This window comes from Lingula anatina, chromosome 2 (assembly GCF_051362555.1).
Source record: "Lingula anatina isolate TDL-2025a chromosome 2, LinAna3.0, whole genome shotgun sequence".
Lineage (NCBI taxonomy): Eukaryota > Metazoa > Brachiopoda > Lingulata > Lingulida > Lingulidae > Lingula > Lingula anatina.
This window is the reverse complement of record NC_141768.1, coordinates 35,723,106-35,745,708: the sequence shown is the minus strand read 5'-3', so window position 1 is coordinate 35,745,708 and position 22,603 is coordinate 35,723,106. Positions and strand designations below refer to the sequence as shown.

The following is a 22,603-nucleotide window of genomic DNA, read 5'->3' as shown; positions in this document are numbered from 1 at the left end:
TTAATTATTTGTTTGTAAAAACTGCCCATGTCACCCTGTTAGTTTGGAGGGGTAAGCTGGGTCAAGTCCTTGTCAAAATTCTTTGAAGCTTTGCAGGAAAAATTCTTCCTTTGTTTCTCTAGCTCCTTCTTAAACCTGGTGTCCAGATTTTATCTAGTGCCCCCAGGGTTGCGGGAGCTGCTCTTTGAAATAATACCTGAAATAATTTTTACCTGAGATAAATATCGACAGCGAGAATGCGATCGATATTCTCAAGAAAGAGGGTACAGAAGAGTTGAGGGCCACTGAACCCTCCAATTAAGAGGTAAAGGAAGTTTCAGTTAGATGGACGATTAAGATAGGACTTGTTAAGGTTACAAGGCATTGTTTACCTCAGTTTGCAAGACGGGGAGGGGGGAGGTTAGAACAATTGTGCCTATACATGTACAATTGATACAGAGGATTTGTACATACAGGTGACTTTAATAAGCAGAGGATTTTCTTTTATATTCCGTGAAAAATACACTAAATTTATATAAAATAATATCATGGTTGGCCAAAAAATTGTACGCACGGTGCATCCGTGCGTATGCCTAGTTACGCCCATGAGTAATAGTGTTTATTTGTAAAGGTGAACTCCAGCGTTTTAAAGCCAGCCTGCATCGTACTTGCGAGTTTGCGCACGGCGTCGGAATAACAAAGTAAAAAACGACAATGCAAGTTATTCAACCCATCTCTGATGTTAAAGATTTAACGTTTTCCGGATTTTTCCAGATAATAAGAAATGAGATTTTTCCACATTGGGAGTGATTGTGTTATATTGGACGCAGTGCATTCTTATCTAAGCAACAAAAAATAAATTAAACTAAATTAACTAAATTAAACTAAATTAAGACTTATATTTCCTTTTTAACCCTGAATTTTAGTTATTTTGTTTTACATATGTTTAAAGATGTCTTTTAAGGTTATAAAGTGCGACTTTGGACTTTCATGAGCCTTAATGCCTTTGGTATTCACATTTTCTAAATAACTTTGTAAATATCTATAGTAGATAATTAGAAATCGTTGGTGATAATGCTGTTACTCATTATATAATATTGCGTCAAAATTGACAAAAATGTCATTTTGTGCACTGCACAAATACCATGAAAGGAATACTGTGTTACTTTTCATTATGTTTGTGAGAAGTCAGAAAACTCTTTCAAATAAATTTCTTTTCTTTTCGATTTGTAAAACTTGTACAGGCATAAATTTTTAAAGCTAGGAAGTCAGTTCGCTGCCTTACATATTCGGGGTGACTGGAGTCTTAGTACTGTTAGTGTTAGTGAGTTTTACCGTTTTACCTGGTTTATTGGAGAAGTGCAGTGCCTCCTCCCTAAAAATAAATTTGTTGGAATGTATACTAGCTAAATTTATTTGTGTGAGCCTAATCCAACTCTGATAAATGCAGTATTATATGTTCTCTCTTACAAGTATTTAAAAATTGGCATACTTATCGATCCATTTTGAAAGTCTGAAATTCTAAAAAAAATGTTAAGCAGCGTATCTTTTGTTTTTTAGTGAGTCTTTTATTTCAGCCCATATTTCAGGGAAGCACAAGAAGCTCACCTCTACAATCAGTGGCAGTACTCTTGTAGGGATTTTCAAAAGTATACTTTTAAGAGCACTTATAACAAACTGACACTCTGCTTGGAAAGATTTCTGAAACATTCCAAACATACTCGATCACCCAGCAGATGGTCAATTTGTATATCATGGAGTGGGTGAAGGTGAGATTAGATAAAGCACCAATGAATTAGAATGAAAATTAGACAAATGTATTATTAATGAGTTATTTAAAATATTGAAAACCATTACAATCCTGTAATTCTGATATATTATCTGGTAAATTAAAAAAGGTAAGAACGAATGTTAAATGAAAGTCCTTCCTCTTGAAGAAATTGAATCTGATATTCCCCCACTTTCCTTCTTTTTTAGATTGCAATGCTTCTGATAGGATGCAGTCATGGCATTTATGGTGTTGCGTTAATGGCAGATTGCCCCTCATTTAATAGGACAGCAGCAACCTTGGACAAGCACTGGTGTAAAAATGATGCCACAGTCACATACACTGTAGCCAAGCAAAACTGTGAAGACATTTGCTCAGTCCTGGCAGTACCGACCAACGGTACTGTGGAATCATTTCACGAATTGTAAGTTTTTGTTTAATGTTTTGATAATTTTTTTATGTTTAGACATTCATAAGTTACATTGTTTCCTTGAAAATTGTTCAAATTTAACAGCGTTTATGTTATAGAAACATGGTGTGGAGTCGAATTTATTAATAGGGAGGACATTTAGAGAGAGAACACATTTTGGATCATCACTTTTTAATTCCTTTATAAGTAATATCGTTTTATTTGTCATCATTTGTGTACAGCACCAATGGCACTCAGCGTTGGATAGGCATAGAGAATAATGGCAGTGCCTGGTCTGGCATGGATCCTGACTATAACCAATGGCCAGGTGGAGTAGAGCCAGCCAGCAATGGGCAGTGTCAAGCAGCTACATTTACATACAGTATGGCATCTGTAAATTTCTCAGCACACAGCTGTGAGGACACATTCCCATACCAGTGTCAACAAGGTAATATAGATGTATTCTGGTGAAAAGGAACCAGTCTAGACACACAGAATGGCATGTTTTATGCAGACCTGTTCCAATAGTGGTTTTAAATTTCTTAAACCATTAAGAGTAAATCAGATCACACAGCTGCGGGGACAGCTTTAAAAACTAGTATAAGTAGCATCAACGCACGCAAGCAAACTAGGGCCCGTAACTCCTCGAAAGCATCGCATATTGCGAATAGCGATATCACATAGAGACTACATTGTATCAATGGGGCGAGCATTGGCGAGGTATGGAATCGCAATGCGCAATGCATTGGAGTTACGGGGCCCTGAAGGCGCTGTCACAACATTGTGTATAGCACTAACGAAAGAGAGCACTACGCATACAACGCAGATGTATGCAAAGGTCTTGTCACATCTAGAGTAAAAGAGATACAGGTAGGTATGAGTATCGTATGAGAAATCGATGATACGCACAACTTTGAAAAACCATTTTAGAATTAATGTACAAGTAGCGTAGTAATAATGTATTGATGTTGTTTTCACATCGTATACTTTGTGTATGGCTATCGTATGAGCAGAATTTCTGAATTTATGCCATCGTAAGTGTAGCGTATATGAACGTATGATTACAGTATATGTATGAGGGAAAAAAACCCCCGTAAAATAAGCATCCAAATGACGTATGATTGATTTGTATACGTAAGAGTATCGGAAACAGGCGTATGTTAACGAATGTCATCAACGTGTAGGTAACGTACTAGTAGAGCAAACGAGCAAAGTAGTACCGATCCAGTTGGCAGTCCCCTTGCTGTTATTATTATTAAACCCCAAAAATGAACTATATGAAAGTGTTGCTAAAGCCAAAAAATGAATTGTATTTTGCAGCAACGTCAATATCATAACCTTAACGTTACCTACACGGACCAAAACCAAAAATTTGGCTCTGTCACACTACAGCGTATTGCTCTAACGTATGAATTACGCAGACAAAAGTAGTTGGTTTGCTGTTATGACGCCGTTCACGTTTTACATACGCATGCAAACGTTGGTGTACACTTACTTAAGTAGAAGAAGGAACCAAAATTCTTAGCATGTTCAAAAATGTTCAATGTTTGAGTCGCACAATACCAACATGTAGCATTTCGTTAGGGATACGCTAAACATAAGATGAATAAGCTAGACTGACGCTAAGCATACGTAAATGCTACGCCTCTAATGCGGTGGTTTGATATATGCAGTGTATGTATAGCGTATATGGAACGATACACTGACGATCCAGTAGCGTATGTGACCCGTTTCCAACGATAGTTTACGTATGTTAACGTACAGTGTATGTCTGCCGTATATTCATATATTCTTTACGTACATTAGCGTACACCAAACGTTTTTTGCGCTTACCTAACGCATGATAAACGTGTGATTAACGCATCCTCTCCTTTTTGTCATTTGTGGTTAAAAAAGAGTTTAATTTGCACATTTTCATCACAACCGCCCAAAATGGAAAGGACTGGATTAATTTAGGTATTTTCTAGTACCAGTTGCATTTAATTCAGTTTCAACTTCAAAAGTTTCAACAAAACAGAAGCACGCTACCTATACGTCATTTACACACTTATAAATATGCGCTAAGTATACGTTTATATTCGGTATTCAAACGCTCATATATGCTTAAGAAACGCATTTACATATGCCAATCAAACGCTCTTATACGTTACTTAAACGCTGATATACAATACATACGTTACTCATACGTTGATATACGGTACATATACGTTACGCTTACGATGAATCACCTTAATTACCCATACGGCATTCAAACGCATACAGTGTAAATACGCTTTCAATACCATATTTCTACGCTGCTTAAACGTTAATTCTCATACGCTGGACAAGGTTTTTTACGCCCAAAGTTGTGCGTATAAACGATTTCACAGTACTCATACGTATGTATTTTACGCACATGATGTGACAGGGCCTATACATTACACATACGCTATTAATACAACAAAGCATTTCATGGATAGCTATCTGCATATGCCAGTATCCACAGATTAGCTCTTTCCTCAAGAACATTATGCTACTAGTAGATTTTAACACTTTTACACAACATGCATATCCTTCTACATATTTGTGCATCAATAGCGATTCTGATGTCAGTTATAAACACTGTAGAGTAGTGGCGTCTATTGCGCATTGATGTTAATTTTTTGTTTGATTGTTTCATAGCGGTTGCTCCTTGCGGTGCGTCACCAAACATTGCCCAGGCAACAAAGGCGTACAGTCAGTGTAGTGCCACCTGTTGTTTTATAGGCGGGCATGTAAACTACACTTGTCCATCAGGATACCAGCTCTCTGGATTTGGAGGCACTATTAATTGTAACGCAGGTGGTAACTATGATGTGGACGCCAGCAACGGATCTTGCGAGGGTAATTTGACAGTAAAATGGTTCTGAACAGCTTTGTGACCTGTGTAAAAAAAGAAGCGCGAATCACATTTTAAGTGCTGGGCCGTGGATTTGTTTTAAGATGCAAGTGTTTAGATAGAAAAATTGGTATTTTGTAATGCCAAATGGATCTGATCCAGATTGCAGTTCATAATTATCAGGAAAATAGAACTACCCATATATTTAATTATTCATACTCTCATATTCGACATTCGTACGTTATATATGGAACTGCGTTGACCACGGTTACGACCCCTTACCTAGACATACGCTTATACTGAATATGTCACTCATACGATATTCAAACGCAATTCATACGGTGTTATTAGATTATCAACAGGCTATTTCTTTGCTGCTTATTTGTCCTTTCTCATACTCTGAGAAAATCCAGGCGTATAATCGATTTCACATACGATACTCATACGAACCTCTTTCATGCTCAAGACGCTGTCACAGACTAGCGTATAAGACTTGCGTATGCATACGTGCGAGAAAATGCTCATGCACAGAAAACGTGGGGGTTTTGTTAGGCTTTCGTCTTATATGCCTTTTGATTACATAGGTAAACTTAAAAACGTGACCCGCACTTCTTATTGTACCCCGTCTTCATGCCAAAGTAAGTACCATATCACGGCATCGACATGCAGAAAAATATACGCAAAGTAGTAAGATATTTAAAAATCCTGGTCGCTTGTTGACACCATTAATGGTATTTCCGGCAAATGATCAAGTTAATCATAGTGAAATAGTGTGAGTTCAAATGCGTTATTTAATGGGAGGTATCGCTGTAGAAATTGCAGGATACCCGAGCACGACGCCAATCACAGTCCTAAACAATGCTCCAGTGGCAAAGGGTACATGGGTGACCATGCATACCAAATAAAGTATACGCGGATTTATATAGTTAGTTGTATTTGCATTTTTGTCTTGTTTGATGCAAGATCACGGCCAAGGCTACAAACAAAAAACATAAATGGGCTGCTACTGACACATGTAATACTTTATCTGGCAAATGAAAGTGACAATAACTCTTCATTTTTTTTTTTTTTTTTTTGGGGGGGGGGGGATGCCATGAGTCGCGTTTTTCTGGGGTACCTGGATTTTTTCCGCGTTCAAAGTATGTTGACAGTTTTTTTTGAATGAAGCGTATTTTTATAACAATCTCCTAAGAGTTTTCACGGATAGTAAACATCTTAAAATGTCCACGTGATCCTATGGCAAGCACAGAATTCAAAATAATTGCGATAAACGCCCTTTTGGTGGTAAAATGGAATTTATTATATTTCTGTGTATTGTTTACAATGCTTTATTGTGGAATTTGAATCCTATATGAATTACTGCTATTCTTTTAAATTCATCAATGGATATTTCTTTTCTCCAGCCGTGCAGTGCCCCGCCCTAAGTGTTACACAGGCAACAGCATCATCAGCAGTCAGAAACTATGGCACCTCGGTAACTTTGACATGCAACGGTGGATGGCGGTTTAATTCTCTCAGCAGCACCACTATGACCGTCACATGTCAAGCTGACGGCACATGGTCACCAACCGTGCCAGCAAGCTGTGATCGTAAGTATGACCGTCACATGTCAAACTGACGGCACATGGTCACCAGCCGTACCAGCAAGCTGTGATCTTAAGTATGACCGTCACATGTCAAACTGACGGCACATTGTCACCAACCGTGCCAGCACGCTGTGACCGTAAGTATGACTGTCACATGTCAGGCTGACGGCACAAAGTCACCGGCCGTACCAGCAAACTGTGACCGTAATCGTATGGAGAACAAAAAACTGGCTGTCACATGTCAACATGTGTAAGACGGTTCACGTTCTTAGTTTTACGTAACAATATAATGATACAAGGCTACAATCTGTACCAGCAGCTTGAGCTTGTAATTGTTTAAATATAACGTATTATATGATAAGGAGATGATTTGACGTGTACAGTGGTGTTTTAGTTTGATTTCGCAGTTTTCTTTAGCTCAAATGAACATACAGTACGTGACACTCTTCGACATGTTACAGAATTCACCTGTCCTGCTGTACAGAACGTGACGTTTGCCAGTTACAATACCTCCTCTACAGCCTATGACACTGTGGTTGGTTATACCTGCGACAGTGGATATATGTTTTCTGATGGCACTGTTACAAGGTCTACCAGGTGTAATGAACTTGGAGCATGGACGGTCACGGGGATTCCAGCCTGTGTAGGTATGTAACGCACATTTCATGTGAGGTAACATACATATACTTGTCGACAGTTTAGAATGCAGCTGTGGTAAATCATTCATCATATGGTCAGTTTCTTTTGAAATAGGTGCACTAAGGAAAGATATCCATCAGATTCTCAGAACGGTAAAATGCCCCTCACTTCACATATTTTTTTAGTGAAATGCTAACAGGTGTATTAGGTTTAGGATAAATAGTGTATTTTTAAATACAATCAAAATCACAAATAATTAAAAAGATTAGACTCACGCATACTAACTATAAGTACCACCAGCGTGTGTGCTGGCGGTACTCAAGGTTTTAGTCCCGGTGTGGCGTGATAGACCCGTGCCGTGACGAAACCGTTCTGCACATGCGCATTGAGGGTAGATTGAAAGAAGTAACCTCCGGTATGGCGATGTCGTCCTAAGTAGGCGCTATGTTTGCACTGAACTATGATCTTTCAATTCATAATTCAGTGGTTTTTCGTCATGAGAAAGTATGTATTTGATAATCTTATTACTACAGTATACGGGGGCATGTTGGAAGTGAGCTTCTGATCGTGACTGAACTGTTTTGCTCTGTGTGAAAAACGTGGTAGATCGTAGACTCGAATGTTTTCACTCTACAATGTTCTTTCAATTCAGAGTTCAGTCATTTTCATTAAAAAGAAATTGTGTGTTTGATAATACTACAACTTTCTCTACGGGGAAATGTTGGAAATGCATGTGCAGCTACGTACTGTAAGTCAACAGACTGCTACCCCCGCGTGAATAATCCGTCAGAACGGTTTATTCACGACGACGGTTTCTTCACGTGACACCGGTCCGACTTGTACGGCTCCGCCGGTCCCGCAGTCTGGCGCCGGAAAGAAGACACCGTTACCGCTTCTCCTCCTAGACCACAAAAGCCCGTGTATCCATATCTGGGATTTAGGTCACATATACTCTCAACTTGAACCCTCTGTTTTTTTCAGGCGGTGCATTTGCATAGGCTTGACGGACCCTTGTCAAAATTTTTGAAAATTGAATGCTAAATATCTCCCAAACAATGAGAAAAGTTACTATACAGGGGCGGATTTAGGCCGTCTTCTGGGTCTTCCGGAAGACGGTCAGATTTTCAAGTTTACATTGACGGGTATCTAATTTTTTCTGTTGTAAGACGGTCAAAATTGGAGGATGAATCAACAAAGATAATTTGGAAGACTGTCAGTAAATATCTCTGAATCCGCCCCTGCTATAGAAGTCTGACCGAAATTCATATGTGGAGATTCCAAATATGCCCTTGGATTTGAACTTTGACCTTCATTTCAAAGTCAAACGGGCCAAAATGTACTAAAAATGGGAATTTTCCGCAAAAAAAAAAAAAAAAAAAAAAAAAATTTGCCAATTTTCAGAAACTTCACAGACCTATGCTGTCATATTATAGTGACCGGTTACAATTAGGGACTCCTTTCATCTTCGGGAGTTTGGGGTCAATCGGTGCATTTTCACAGGAGAAGCAGTCATTAGATGCAGAAACTAAAAACTCTCTAATTCTTGAATCGTACCTGTAATGCCAGAGGCCCCTTGTAGAGCTTGTCAAGCGCAATACTGAAAGTGGTGTCCATTTTTTGTCTTGTACACAGTTTAGGAGTTGCGATATAGGAAAAGTATAACGGCGCAATATTCAGTGGTAAAAATAAAATGTGAAATACTCCAAAATTAGCAGAGAATAAGCCCATAGTTTCTATTGAACATGAATAGGAAGTCATATAATGGCAATCTGTGTCCTTGAAATTAAGCTTTTACCTATTTTTACCGTGAATTGTACTTTGCAAATTTCCGTCCCTTATATCTCCGAAACTGGCAGAGATATACCCATAGTTACTACTGAACTTGGAAAGGAACTCATATATTGACAGTCTTCCTGTGACATTGAAATTAATCTTTGACCTACTATTCACCCTGAACCGCACTTCGCAAATTTCCAGGCTCTTAATTATATATATACTATTGAACTCAGTCGTATATTCACAATCTTACTGCAACCTTGGATCTGACCTTTTACTTTTCCATACGATAAAAAATGAGAGTTCTTGTTTACTACATTTTGTAGAGCTTGGCAAGCACAACACTGGAGGTGGTGTCCCTTTTTTTGTTCTCCATGCGAATGCACTTACTCCAGCTGGTTGTACAATACCCGTAGGCGGTATCGCCTCTCTCATTCTCTAGTTATTTTTCTTCCTTACAGCGTTGACATGCCCGCAGTTGACGCCAATCGCAAATGGAGTCATCAACTCTACTGGTCTGACCTACCAGAGCGTGGCAACTTATGTATGTGATAAAGGATTTATGATGCCGGACGGTTCAAAGACAGGGAACCAGACCTGCGAAATGTCTGCAACCTGGACACCTACATTAAGTCCCATGGGTTGTCAAGGTTTGTAAGACATTTGATTATGTGTAGTTTAAGATGCATTTTAAGCTGTTTTTTTTTTTTTTTTTTTTTTTTTTGCCACGAAAACCGACCAAATGCTACGGTATAGTTTCAAATATAACAGAATAACCTAGAGAAATACCAAAATAAATCACTCCATATTACCCAAAAAATGATATAGGAGTGGACTTTCTACTTGCTTTATTTGGTGTATATGCATGGCCCTTTGCCAGAACGAGCCTTGACATACACAGGCCTTTTTCCCTAATATTTCCCTTGCCTCATTTCATCTTTCATAATACAGATTATTTATTCTTTGAAAAGATATGCTGAAGTGGTTAATCCACTTGGACTTATCAGAAGAAAATGACTTTTATGCACCAGCTAAGGGTTAAAATGCAGCCTGGTTTCTTAGGTAAAATGTAGGTTAATATGTTAGATGGACCTCATAATCGAGTTGTTTTTGCCCAATAAAATATAATAAAATGGATAAAAACTGTACTAAAACCTACTTCAACAATTCTAATATGTGTTTCCTGGTTTCAGTCATCAATTGCACTATGCCACCACCTGTTGGTGTGTTTGCAAACTACAGCGAGCCACTGGATGAAAATCAGACATCATGGATATACGGCACCAAGATCACATATAACTGCACCAATGGTTATGTTTTCTCCACTGGCGATACACAGCGATTTAGTAGATGCACAGCTCAAGGGGACTGGCTTCCCCCAGATATCGTATGTGCAAGTGAGTTAATGGCATTACAGACTTCTGAAATATGGATCACACTACTGTAACTAGGTTGTTTAACAATCCAAACGTTCGTTTTACTGATTATATTGCCCCCAAGGAAGTTGTACGTTCTTCCCTGCAGGGGTGGTTTGCCATCACTTTTCCAGTTTCTGACCCGTAATGCGATATACGAGGTACGATCAAAAAGTTCTCGGCGTCTTGTACTTTGGAATTCCTAGAAATGAAAAGTTGGCTACTACTTTTCAATATAAACTCCCTTCATCTTGATGCATCATCTTATCCATCGCTGTTCTATTTATGTATCCCTTCAAAACAGAAGTCTTCGTCCTGGTCCCCCCGCGTACTCATTTACTACTGGTACTTGTACATGTATGTATGTGTGTGGTGGACTTAAAAAATTATATTGTAGTCTGTTTTTACTATCTCAATACATTATAACTCAAAACGTAAACCATTGACTTTGTAACTGGCAATATTGCCAATGATATGGTGTCAGAACAATTTATTGATGGGGTTTTATTCTAACCCCTCACTCAAATAGAACTGCCGCTTTAAGAAACACTGGAAGATCATTTACTTTAAAATATATATACTGACAGCCTTGTGGACATTAAAATTATTGTACATGTATTTTCAGGCGAACCCATCAAGGTAGAGAAGCGCACCACCCGCTACCCACCAAAAGAGGCCCCTGGCGCCGCTATCACCGGAAGTGTTGGGGTGATAGTTTTAGTTTCTGTGGTTGTGTCTATAGTTGCGTCTGACATACGGACTCTTAAGCGTCATTTATCGTGGGCCAAAGCAAACATACAAAGCAGATCAAGAAAGGCTAGGCCAGAAGAAAAAACTGGCGTATAAAATAAAAGGCTATACTTAAACAGTAAGAAGGTAGTAAAAGGAGATACGCTGTATTAACGAGGCATACGAAACCGACCGTTGCATTTTGTTTGGAAACGTTTCCAAATTTGAAAAGCTGGAAAATTTGGGGATATGTATAGCGAGAAACCCTTAAAATGCTGGGTTCACGTTGTGATGAAAATAAGGAAATCTTGGGAATTTACGTAAACACCCAGCGTAACAAAACTTGAATGAATTAATATCATATATTAAATATAACACAAGAGATTCGTTTCAAGTTATCTCTGAAGCTCAGGGTGGGATAATACAGAACCATTATATAGACGAAATACATATATTAAATATGTTGCATTTTATTAATCATTTTATAAAGTAACGCATTAGGGGTGCTCTGTGAAAAAAGTTACCTAAAATGGGGTATTTTTTATCATAAAATAGCATGCGTACATATGGGTACAAACGGTGAAGCTTGCATGCAAAAATGGTCATAATCAAGATGTGAAAAACGGTTACCACAACAAAAATGCTTAGACATATTTCAAGGTCTTGTGCCTGACCTTCCAAAGACTGAGCCTCATCAACCCGATAACTACACTGTAACAGGGTTCCCTTTTACTTTTCTCCCCTTTCCTAGCCTGAATATTGTACTCACATTTATATTCCTTTCTTTTTCCTGGTGTTATTGTACAGAATCTGACAGATAGATTGAAATAAAACAAACTTTGTGTTAAATAATCAATTTTTATCACTTTTTTACAACCCAGTCAGTTAAACAACTAAAGCGAATCAACAACAAATTTACTTATAAACAAAAGAAATAGTAACATAGATAAATACATTATAGAGAGTCTTTGATATTCAAAAAAACTATCATGGCTTATCCTTCAAAGCTGCATTTATACAAATCCTTTAAAACTGTATGTAAACAAGCAGGTTTGATAGTATTATTATGGCACAAGTAAATACATTTCTTGGGTAATTACTGACAGCTGTGGAAGCAGGTTGGGATACTGGAACAAAAGAAAAAAAATTCAAATTAATCAAAAGTTTTAATGACAGCTTGCAGGATTTTTTTAACCTAAACTCCAGTTCTCTTTAAAAAAATGTATCACTAATGTGAAAATTAAGACTGAAACCTTCATCGTAGATTTTTTTTTAATGCTTAGGGACACCCAACTGTACTGTCTCCTTTCCAATATATCTATATTACACCTATATACCCCCTGCAGACATGGAACTACTGAAGTTAAAACTATTTTGATTGGCACATACATGATGTATATGGTTACTTAACCTGTATTGCCCACTCCTTCACCCTGTTCAGGTTTTGTAAAACATCAACATTTAGTACAAACATACCCTGACATGTGGGAACTGTTGAGTCCCAGTCTACTCTGGCTCCAGATGCACTACATCTAACAAGTTTTGTGGTAGCTCCTCCTCCTCCGACCAGTTCATAACCATCCTCACATGTGAACTCTATCACTGTGCCATACACGTAGCTTCCACTGGTGTCATTGCCTGTCACATGATTGTTGCTGTTTAGTGTGTAATTAGAACAAGAAAATGCTGGAAAGAAAAAAATCAAGACAAAAGATAAGACAAACTGCATTTCACATATCATTCCTATGTGTAACTTTTACTCACATTAGAAACAATTATATCTGAAAATGAAAACAGAAATGACGCTATCAATGGCAAGACAAAAAAGTTTTTTCTGAAAACTTCAAAATCGTGCTACATTTTTACCAACAAGCAATTAGAGTTTTAACTCTTAGATAAAAAAAATTTAATGTCAAAATTGGAACAGTTTTTTATCAGAATTGCTGGCTTGTAAACATTGGTTTATTCAGGGAATGGGTAAAACAACAATACTGAGTACAAACATACCCTGACATGTGGGAACTGTTGAGTCCCAGTCTACACCGGCTCCAGATGCACTACATCTAACAAGTTTTGTGGTAGCTCCTCCACCTCTGACCAGCTCATAACCATCCTCACATGTGAACTCTATCACTGTGCCATACAAGTAGCTTCCACTGGTGTCATTGCCTGTCACATGATTGTTACTGTTTAGGGTGTAATTAGAACATGATAATGCTGGAAAGAAAAAAAAATAGACAAAAGATAAGACAAACTGCATTTCACATCTCATTCTTACATATTTTGTAACTATATATATATATATATATATATATATATATATATATATATACTTTTACAAAAAAGCAAGACTTTAAACTTTGAGATAAAAAAAAATGTCAAAATTAGAGTTTTTAACAAAATAGCAGGGTTGTAAACATTGGTACACTCGGCTTAAAGAATCTATCTCACCAACACAAGTTCCAACACTGGCATCAACAGAATAGTTCCCATCACTGTTACATGTTACTGAGCCTTCAAATCCAGTGAGCTGGTATCCTGCTTGGCATGTGTAATTTACCTGTCCCCCAACAAAACAACAATTGGAGCTACACCGGCTGTACACCTTTGTTGCCTGGGCAATGTTTGGTGAGGCACCACAAGGAGCAGTGGCTGAAAGCAAGGTCGCCTTTAGTAATAAATAAAGGACAATACTTTTAGCTAGATTAAGAACAATGGGCCACCATAATATGTGCATTCGAAAGTGTATAACCACATATGTTTATACTAGGGACTGCTTTCATAAAAACTGGTCAACTTTAAGTTTAATTTCAGTGTTAAAGGGATAACAACTGTTCATTTTGACCCAAAAATGGATTTTCCTGGTGAAAAGAACAATTTCCCCATATCAGTGGTTAATGAATCCATTCCCACATTCAACGTTAGTCCTGGGGTTTTTTTTTAAGTTTGATTTTCGTGAAATTATCTTTAGAGACTATTACAGAGTGTAGCATTCTATGGAAGTCATGTGACGTGATGTGATGTCAAGCACAAATTCCAGAATAATTGTGTTAACTGCCGTTTTGGTGGTATAATATATATTTTGTTATATTTCTATAAGTTGTTTACGTACAATATATTTATTGTGAAATGTCGATATTTTATGAACAGTTCTTATCCCTGTAAGTTCTTCTCTCCTAACTGTTGTATACGAGACCATTCCCAACTTTGGATTGAACTTTCTACAAGGGGATTCTCACTTAATTGCAATTAAGCCACTTAGATGTCTGTCACGCCTACTGAAGCTGATAGGGGGTAATTAACTATCGTTTAGCAGCTTTATTAGGTGTTCCAGACATCGAAGCCACTTGAACTGAAAGCAATTTAGCAAGAAACCCTGATCCTGTTAGATCGATCTGCGGATGGGAACCCAGTCTATGATGACAAATCAATATATATATATATATTGAACAAGACTATATTACATTCCCACATGTCTGAAAGACATGAACACAATAGAAATTTAGTAAATGTGCTAGACATATTTGCTAGCTTTCTTATAGAATACAAAATCTCTTTTTAGTGTGTTCTGATTTACTGTCAGTGGTTTAAGACAGGAGCACAAAGCAATATTGGAACAGGTGTACATAAAAAATATGCCATTTTGCTTATCAAACTGGATCCTTTATATTAAAGCAATAATAACTCTTCCTTTGAGATTCAAAATTCCACAAGAAATACAGCGTAAACAATGCATGAAAATATATTATATTGTATTTTACCACTAAAACGGCTGTTATTGCTGTAAAACTTACGTAAATCTGTGCTTGTCAATAAGGCTTTCGATGCCTCTCTTCCCGGTCGTCAAGGCATCCGTTTCTAATGACGTTGGGGTGCCACGCAGATTCTCGTGTTCATTAGAGACCAAAAAAACATATGGTGCCATATGAAGAGACGCATGATGCAATCCGCAGACGTAAGTTGCGAGTGCGTTGGAAACGAAAAACCCAGAACTGCACTCATTGTAGCTAAAAATGCATTTTGAGCAATGAGACGAATATATCTTATGAATCTTTTCCCGCAGTTTTAAGTAGGTCACCAGAAAATATCACTCAATATCGCCTGACTATGCAATGTCAGAGAGGGTTCTGTCAGTTAAAATCTCTAAAGAGATCTTAACAAAAAACCAAACGTTTAGGAAAAAAACCTGGAATAACTTTGGATGCAGGAATGGGGTCGTTGACCATTGGTAAGTACGGGAAAATTGACGTTTACTCCAGGAAAATCCAATTTTTGGCCAAAATGAAGAGTCATTACGACTTTAACATACCAGTATACCTACATTACCTTGTTGACACTGGTATGAGAATGTGTCCTCACAGCTGTGTGCTGAGAATGTTACTGAAGTATCTGCATGGTTGTATGTGAAGGTAGCTGCTTGACACTGCCCATTGCTGCTTGGTTCTACACCACCTGGCCATTTGTTATAGCCAGAATCCATGCCAGACCAGGCACTGCCACCATTCTCTATGCCTATCCAACGCTGAGTGCCATTGGTGCTGTACACAAATGATAAGATATAAAATCAATATTACTATTAAAGAAATTACAAAGTGATGATCAAAGATATCCTCTTTGTAAATGATAATTTAATTGCCAAAGAATACATTACACTTCACAACGTGTCTCTGTCACATTAAATGTTAAATTTGAATTTTTTAAAGGAAACAATGAAATTTAAACCCTGTGCATTGTGATCACTTAAACATAAAAAATTATTAAAACATACATAAAAAACTTATTAATTACAATTCATGAAATGATTCCGCAGTACCAGTAGTTGGTACTGCCAGGACTGAACAAATGTCTTCACAGTTTTGTTTGGCTACAGTGTATGTGACTGTGGCATCATCCTTACACCATTGCTCGGCTGGGTCTACTAATGTCCTATCAAATGAGGGGCAATCTGCCATCATTGCAATACCATAAATCCCATGACTGCATCTTATCAGAAAAATTGCAATCTAAAAAAGAAGGAAAAGGGGGAAAATATCATACATCATAAGACTTTATTTATATAACATTCATTCTTAACTTTTTTTTAATTATTAGCTAGTATATTAGAATTACAGGATTGTTAATATTTTCAATATTTTGCATAACTGATTTCATCTCATTCCCTTTCTTATTCATTGGTGTTTTATCTAATCTCACCTTCACCCACTCCATGATATACAAATTGACCATCAGATGGGTGATTAAGTATGCCTGGAATGTCTCAGAACTAGTAGAGTGTCATTTTGATATGAATGCTCCTTAAAGTATACTTTTGGAAATCCCTGCAAGGGTACTGCCATGTACTGGTTGTGGAGGTGAGCGTCCTGCTGTGCTTCCCTCGAAAGTGGGCTGAAATGAAAGAGACTCGCTGAAAAACAGTTTTCTGATGAGAAGTATTTTAAATACACGTTCTTGTAAGAGTGAACATTAATCAGAGCTGAAATAGCTACCAGTGAATACCTGCAAATACATATAGCTGACATTAAAAGGACACAAAAGAGGATTTTTATGCCAAAATTGATTTATCCCAGGGTAAACAGTACTTTTCCCACGATTAACCAACTTTCATTCTCGGCACTCGCCATCGCTCTATAACATTTTTGGAAAATACAATAAAAGAAAACCTCCGCTTAAGCAACACAATGATCAACAAGAGGTACATACAATAAGCCTTTTTTTTGGGGGGGGGGGGGGGGGGTTGACTGTGCCTCCTCTACCATGTAGAACGGTACAATTCACAAGCACTAACAGCAACAGTACTGTACTAAGAGTCACCCTCTTAGCAAAATATCACTGCAAATTGCAATTACTTCTTGCAAATTTGCTACAATATGGCTGCAAATTAGCAGCAATATAATTTTTCTTGCAAACTCATTGCTGCATATTTTTAGTTTCCAGCAATAACGCTGCAATATTGCTGCAAACTTTTCATAATGCTATGAGACGCCGTGAAACAGGGATAGGCTACAGTTTTTTTGACAGTAAAAAGAAATATATGCAATAATGACCACTGTTATATGCAAAAATAACCATTGGTATAATAGAATATGTTGTTGTAAGTATAATAAAACCATTGCAAATTCATTTTGATTACAAAACGGGTTTAACAAACATTTTAACTCAATGTAAATGGTTGCAGACGACGACTTACCACCATTATTCGACTAAACTGATCTCCTCAATTAAAGAATCCATATCCAAGACGACACCATTCCATGACCCTATCGTTTTCATAATTCTCTACGCTTTTAAGGCAAAATAGTGACATTGTAAGTTTTTGAAAAGTTACACTCCTACAAGTTTCTCAAATCGTGTAATAGTGAAAAAAATTATCTGAAATGGTTCTCTGACTTCTCACAAACATCTCCACCTGTAGCCAGGTTTAGAACCACCTCTCAGATTTTAAATATTGTAAGACAGCGCTATGTATATCCAAAATATTACCAGAAAACCGTTTCTGTCCTTTCAGTAATGTAAGAGTAGATAAGCTTCACTTCATGAGCCATTGGAGAAATATACAGTTGAGAAGTCACATTTATACGCAGCAGGTCTATAAAATAATTGATCATGAGAAATTTTGGTTACAACCAGTGGCGGATTTAGAGGGGGAGTGTCAGGAGGTCAGGAGGGTTGCCCCCCCCCCCCCCCCCCCTTCGATTTCTGAAAAAAATCACCCTTATACAATGTATTCCCCTCTTGAAATTAGAATTTCCCCTCTTGAAATTAGAATCATAGTTCTTAACCGTATCAAAGGCGCCGTTCGCCCTCTAAAATACCAAAAATTTTTAACCCCATACCAGGGGGAGAGAGCCCTTGGGGGGGGGGAGGGGTTAGGGTTGGCTTCGCATCCGCAGACCTCCCCCCCCCCCCCCCGTGTAATCCTGGATCTACCCCTGGTTATAACAAATGACATAACTCAGAATTTGAGTCTTAACGTAGCAACATGTGTTAAAATTAAGGCATAATCAGAATTTGTTACATTTTATTTCATATTTTAAAGTTAATTATGGGTCCCTATTGTACTGATGTATATATACTGGTATTTTATTAGAATTTCTTACATTGTATTTAATTTTTGACGTTTATTGAATGCTTTTGTGTTTTACTTTATTTTTTATTTGCACCTAATCACCACGACAGTGTTGCATTTGATTACTATAAACTATCCAGCCTATCAAATGCCTCGTGACCCATTTTGGACAGCTGCCCCTGTTGGACACTGCACATTACAATTAACACACTACTTAAAACGAGGAAAAAGCGTAAAAGTGGGTTCCCATGCCTAGATCGATCTAACTTGATCGATCCATCTCCGAGGGGTTTCTCGCTAAATTGCTTTCAGCTTAAGTGGTTTAGATATCTCTTTTTTTTTAATATTTTTTAATTTCACAATAAAAAAATAGTAACAAAATATCATATGAAAACTTTGTGAATTGTTTTTATTTATATACCGGAGAAGAGAAGAAGAGAGAGGAAAATAAAAGAATGAAGGAGAATATTAGAAATTTTTTCTATAATTATAACATCTTATTATACAATATGATACAAAAATCTTTATACTTATATATAAGAGTAGACTTCAAATAAAAATGTTATATTTATTTCTTTACTACTTCCAACACTGGAAGAGTGTTTTGATAAGCACATCCGTATATATAATATTTTATAATAATAATAATAATAATAATACAGTTTAACTTCTTGTTCATTCTCTCTGTAAAACCCAACATAACATGTTTTTCTAATTTAGTCAAATTTCTGTATAATTTTTGTCTTAACCAAGCATTTATTTCTGTCCATAATGTTCTTATAACTTCACATATATAAAACAAATGTTGTAATGTTTCTGTATTAGATTTACAGAGACAGCAGATTTTATCTGGAACTTTTCCAATTTTATACGAAAAATCTCTAGTGGATAGTATTCAGTTTATAATTCTGAACTGGAACCAACTTTGTTTCTTTTGTACAGGTAAATGGTAAACTATTAATTTTTTAAGTATTATCCTTAAAAGTGTTTTCTAATAAAAGTTCCCATTTTTCCATAGATTTATATCTTTGTATGTCTGAATTTACTTGCAAGTCATAGAACTGTTTACACCCTTTACTAAATCTTATCAACCACGATATTTGTGTAGGTAAACATGGATAATCTATTTTTTCCTTTGATGTCAATATCAAGCTCTTTTTGGTATTTTTTACAGCGGATATCATACCTTGAAATGTAACAAAATCAGTAATATTTCCAAATTTTTGTGTAAATTGATCAAAGGTAACATATCACGAAACAGCATTTACCCAAAAACTGAAAATTGGCGTTCTCGAATTTGAACGACAACTTGCTCACAATAGGCCTACAGAATGTGAAAACGAAAGTTTAAAAATCTACACTTCCAAAGTAAATTTCCTGCCTTCTTTGACAATGACAATTTTCTTATTCTGTGAAGGCACATGAAGTATCAAGGTATCCTCATCATCATTACATGATGGGCAGGGGCGGATCCAGGATTATTTGAAGGGGTGGGGGCGGAACGACAGACCTCACATGTGAAACCGACCGTCGCCCCCTTGGTGTGGAGTTCGGGGCCTGTTCAAAGGTTTGGAGAAATTTTTGGGTGTTTTTGAGAGCAAACAGTGCACTTCGGTACGGTTTAGAACTATTGTTTATCTAGTCAAAATTTTAATTTCAAGAGGGGAATGTTGGTGTTGTATATATTTATCAGAAACCGAAGGAGAGGTCAGACCCCTCCCCCCTTTTAAATCCGCCATTGATGGGGAGAAGAAGTAGTGTTTTTGGGGAACTTCTCAGTATCTAAACTGCTGCAGCTACTGGTGGTGCTGCTGCTGCTGCTGCACGAAATGGCTGGGACTGAATTCGGTCGAGGGGGGGGCTGTAAAGGCGTGTTCAGCCTTGTCCTCCATCGTCCAACACAGGACTACACACACTGGACAATAGAAGTCAGGCCCGTAGCCACCAATTTCAAAAGGGAGGATCTTTTTCTGCAAAAGTGGACCTTTTTCCATAACAAACTTCATGTACCTACATCAAATTTTACCCAGAGTGGACCTTTTCCCAGCAAAAAGGGCGGTTCTTTCGAACCCTCCTAACCCCCCCCCCCCTCCCAGCTACTGGCCTGGAAGTGTCACCCCCTGAATCAGAGTAATCAAAATTATTAACCTGAAGAGGCGGAATATATGCAATGTCAGAATATCGACACAGTTGATCATGTATTGTTCAGTCAGAACCGTTTCTTTTGTGAAATTTGATGTTAATAAAATGATACCAGGAGCATATCATTCCACAGTCATTTATACCCCCTTGACACTGGACGGCGTCCTTTCTGCGACCATGAAATTTGGCATTGCTGTGGTCTTAATAAGGAGGCACGAGCATTGATTTTGTATCAGAATGAATGCTCAATGATCGGCCAGTTGTCGGCACGTAAAGTATTATAATTTTTTAACTCTCAAATGGGGCCGTATTGCTGGGCGCAGAAAGGACGCCATCCAGTGTAAAGGGGGCTTTACCTCCCCTTCTATTGTCCAGTGTGTGTAAGTGACCACAAGGGCCCCTAACGTGTATGAGTAAAATATCGCAAGGGAAGTGTAGTAGCCAATCAGCAGCACTAGTAGCACTGTAGTAGAGGCCGTGGTTTAAGCCAGATAAAACACTCGTCGCTGAACTGTACGTGAAAATTACTCGTGTATTGTTTCGCCTGCAGCTCGACAATACACTCGTAATATTTCAGGTACAGCTCGGCGACTCGTATTGTATCTATCACATACTGCCACTATACAACTGACAATAGATCGTGACAAGGCGCAACAATACGGGTGCATCAGTGAGTACTGCTCACTGGGTAGCAATAGTTCAAGTGCACCCTTATTGCCTCGAAAATGCATAGGCCTATCTATATCTAGATATATCACCATGAGCTTAAACAGCAATTCAAAATGCTTTGACAAGAACAGAATGAAAATTACAGCTGATAAGAAATCCACCAGTCAGCCGGCAAAAAGGTCCCACAGCGAAGCCTCTAACACAAGCACGGAAATTAATTTGGGCAAAACTAGAGGAAATTGAATTTGCAATCAGAAATAGGCCTACATGTAATTGAACCGAACAAGAAACTCAAGACGCAAGTGACATTAGTAAAGGTATATCAAATCTTGATGTCAGGCCCGTAGCCAGCAATCTCAAAAGGGGGGTTCTTTTTCTGAAAAAGTGGACCCTTTCCCATAAAAACTTCATGTACCTAGATCAAATTTTACCCAGAGTGGACCTTTTCTCAGCAAAAGGGGCGGTTCTTTCGAACCCCCCTAACCCCCCCTGGCTACGGGCCTGGTGTAGTCTGGTAAAATTATATACTGTATATCACACTTACTGCATTTGCTTCATTGATATCATTGGATATGCTTTCAGTTTAAATTATAGGCCAACGGTTCTTTTCCTCACCGCTATTACGTTAAAAACACAATATCACATTGTTACCTCCGCCAAGGAGGTTATGTTTTCACTCCGTTTGTTTATTTGTTAGTCTGTCTGTCATCAACATAACTCAAAAAGTTATAGACCGATTTATATGAAACTGTCAGAAGTGGGCCAAGGAAGAGATGATAAGTTTTTGGTGGTGATCCGGATCAATAATCAATCAATAATCAAAAATTGCTGCCTTGGCGGAGGTCTGCGCTCTCGGAGTGCTTTTCTAGTTCACTTAGTGTTAACAAAGGATTTAACTATTAAAAATGTTTACAATAATTTATAATAATTAATAAGAGAATAAGTTGTTACGGAAATGTTAATATTTATTGATATAATATAACGTCTACGCATTTTCGGTGTACATAAATGTATTTAGTACATTACCGCTAGCGGTTAAAATATGGTGAAATTGTATTTTGGGTCGGAGACCTTGGATTAAAGAATAAACAGCTTTGACATTTTTGACTGTTTTAGATGAAGTACCGAGTAATTTCAATTCCTGGTGACTCGAATGAAACATGCTTAAAAAAGGTAGGTTTATCAGACCGGTTTCGTGCCTGCGTCTTCGCCGGGCACCCTGGTGTCGCCGGGACCCTGCACGAAGAAGGTAATATCATGCTAACTGTACATGTGCAAAATAGTTTACTGGTCCGGGACTTAAATCTGGTCTGTTTTAATCTAATCTGCAAGGTTATGAATTTCATTGTAATCGAAAGGTATGAAAAGCTTAATTTAACGTGGAATTGGCACAAACTATTTTTAAGTTTTGCCTCTGTCAAAGCATATGTTAACGCAACTTAACAGAGAGTGTCAAAGATCGACATGTACACGGTAGCATTGTGCATGCTTGTCAAGATAAAATCAGATATTATAATGAGAATACAAGGATTATATATAACATTTATATCTTGCATTACTGGCCCACG

General features: G+C 37.6%; 2 protein-coding genes across 3 annotated transcripts in view; one reads left to right on the top strand and one right to left on the bottom strand.

The window, feature by feature from the left end:
• Positions 1 to 12,010, top strand: part of LOC106150675 (sushi, von Willebrand factor type A, EGF and pentraxin domain-containing protein 1-like) — a 38,196-nt gene extending 26,186 nt beyond the window's left edge. The window contains exons 12-15 of the mRNA XM_087005414.1: positions 7,061 to 7,246; positions 9,476 to 9,664; positions 10,208 to 10,411; positions 11,055 to 12,010. Coding sequence (XP_086861540.1) covers positions 7,061 to 7,246; positions 9,476 to 9,664; positions 10,208 to 10,411; positions 11,055 to 11,275 — 800 coding nt within the window. The 3' untranslated portion in view covers positions 11,276 to 12,010. The remainder of the gene's footprint in view (positions 1 to 7,060; positions 7,247 to 9,475; positions 9,665 to 10,207; positions 10,412 to 11,054) is intronic.
• On the bottom strand, positions 11,613 to 16,539 carry LOC106157513 (uncharacterized). Of its 2 annotated transcripts, XM_087005415.1 has the most exons (7): positions 16,352 to 16,539; positions 15,947 to 16,161; positions 15,485 to 15,696; positions 13,610 to 13,810; positions 13,166 to 13,375; positions 12,635 to 12,844; positions 11,613 to 12,285 (listed from the first exon to the last, which is right to left on the bottom strand). In XM_087005415.1, exons 1-7 carry the CDS (start codon positions 16,382 to 16,384, stop codon positions 12,185 to 12,187), a joined length of 1,182 nt encoding a protein of 393 aa, XP_086861541.1. In that variant the 5' UTR covers positions 16,385 to 16,539; the 3' UTR covers positions 11,613 to 12,184. The 2 variants fall into 2 exon arrangements, with proteins under 2 accessions (XP_086861541.1, XP_086861542.1); XM_087005416.1 differs by lacking the exon at positions 13,166 to 13,375.
• Positions 16,540 to 22,603: the final 6,064 nt, after the last annotated feature.

Bases quoted from the DNA above. Each gene is read 5' to 3' on its own strand.
- LOC106157513 (XM_087005415.1), bottom strand. From the start codon at position 16,384: ATGGTCAATTTGTATATCATGGAGTGGGTGAAG. The intron at 12,845-13,165 runs GTATGTTTGTAC...TTTTCTTTCCAG, and splicing joins AACAGTTCCCACATGTCAGG to CATTTTCTTGTTCTAATTAC. The intron at 12,286-12,634 runs GTATGTTTGTAC...CTTTTGTTCCAG, and splicing joins AACAGTTCCCACATGTCAGG to TATCCCAACCTGCTTCCACA.